Source organism: Mytilinidion resinicola (assembly GCF_010093595.1).
Source record: "Mytilinidion resinicola strain CBS 304.34 unplaced genomic scaffold BDZ99scaffold_46, whole genome shotgun sequence".
NCBI lineage: Eukaryota > Fungi > Ascomycota > Dothideomycetes > Mytilinidiales > Mytilinidiaceae > Mytilinidion > Mytilinidion resinicola.
Window position 1 is genome coordinate 4,379 of NW_022985482.1, and position 1,684 is coordinate 6,062.

Genomic DNA, 1,684 nt, shown 5'->3' on the forward strand with positions numbered 1-1,684 from the left:
CGAATGGGGATAACTATCTGATCACTTGTGCCCCCTATGTATGATCCGGGTGGCCCAACCGCTCGGAAAATTCCTGTGCGCTGCGAGAGCTAGTATATTTAGATACGTGTATTAGTGAAGGCTAAGAGAAACGTACATCTCGAAATTGCTTCATCAGAACATTCTCTCTCTGACTTTTCAGGGCAGCCATCTGCCCCTCTGCGCTACACTTCTGTAGGGTATCTGGTCGCGCCGTTGTAGCAGTATATTCTGTCTCATGTTTCATCTCCCACTTTTCCAGTTCCGTATCGATACCTATTGGGAACTGCTGGAGATGCGATGGCATAGGTAGTATAGGTAGATTGAGTTGGTGGGTTACTTATTTTGGCAGGTCCGCGTGGATCTCTAAATAGTATGTTAAAAAAAAATGGGAGAAAACTGTAGAGCACGGTGCATTGCTTACCTGAGAGACAACAAAAGCTTTGCGGAAGAAGGGGGCGTCTTCAAGGCGTTGTTCAGTTTTGCACATCTTGGCGGAGGGGTAGGCATCTGCTCAAACGTCTAGACCATGTGACTGCCCCACCACCCACCTGGTTGGGCTCCAATTTCCGGCCCGATTTGTTGCTGGTCTTGTCACGCGCTACTCTCCGTGTTTTGCCGACTAGCGTAGTTCTACGACTAAGCCACAGAGCCTCATCGAACGTCAACTCTCATGCCTTCCTTTTTGACTCGGAGCATATTGCTGAAGGCAAGAGGTCATACAACCCGCTCCTCTCTGCGGGTAATAGGCAGCTGAGAATTTATTCTCCGCATGCATACTCATGGCGCCTGGCACGCCATTTAATCAGCCGACCACGGAAAATACATCTTGCACCGCTGGGCCTAGTCTCCGCGTCCTGGTGCGAAACTCCATTTTGCGCTTCTTTGATAATTGACAACTACATTTACACGCGCCAATAAAAGAGATGATGGTAAGTTGTGTGGGCCGCTCCTAGCATCTTCCGCCCTCGCTCTGGCCTCTTCTGGTCCTGGTAGGATTTCGTTGCTCTGTCTGCCGATGCTCCGAGCACATTGGAGATATCTCCCACCTCCATCTCGCAGCCCTTTGCGCAAATTGTTGCGGACATCAACAACAGCACCCTCATCGTGAACGATTTCGTGATAGTGATACTCTGCCCCATTTTTCACGCCTGCATCTGTCACTTTCTTAAGTAGAGGCCCCTCCTCCGGCCGCTCTTTATACTCCCAAGAGTCTTTGACGACAAAAGACTGGCCGGATTTATCCCCATGGACTTCCCAACAGGTCGTCGCTCGACCTGCCACGCAACGCTGTCGCTTTATAACATCATCCAGATGATATCGCTCCGGTCGTGCATCCCGCGTGATTTCGACGTACCTGCTGCCCTTTTCCCCGTAGATGGTGGGGTCGAACCCGAGGTCTTTTGGAGCCATCCACAGATACCCCAAGACTACGGATATAAACATCAGCGCATTCTCATGTATGTCGAATGATTGCGACGTAACCGCTCCGAGTCGGTCGAATGCCCAGAGCCGCATGATAGAACCGCAGAGTGTGAAGCCAGTAACCGATCGTCGGGTGTCTTGCGCAGCAAAGATCTCCCGAGCATATCGAGACAGATCGAACCAGGTGCTGCTGTGATTATCCTCCCGCGGGTTGCTCTTCAGCTCGCCTGGGACGAGGACG

At 51.4% G+C, this 1,684-nt stretch overlaps 1 protein-coding gene across 1 annotated transcript; it reads right to left on the reverse strand.

The window, feature by feature from the left end:
* Window positions 1–1,128: 1,128 nt before the first annotated feature.
* BDZ99DRAFT_339184 (uncharacterized protein) lies at window positions 1,129–1,536 on the reverse strand (the record flags this gene model as incomplete). Its single annotated transcript, XM_033714342.1, has 1 exon — window positions 1,129–1,536. A coding segment is annotated over one exon (408 nt), but the record flags the coding sequence as incomplete, so codon positions are not given.
* Window positions 1,537–1,684: the final 148 nt, after the last annotated feature.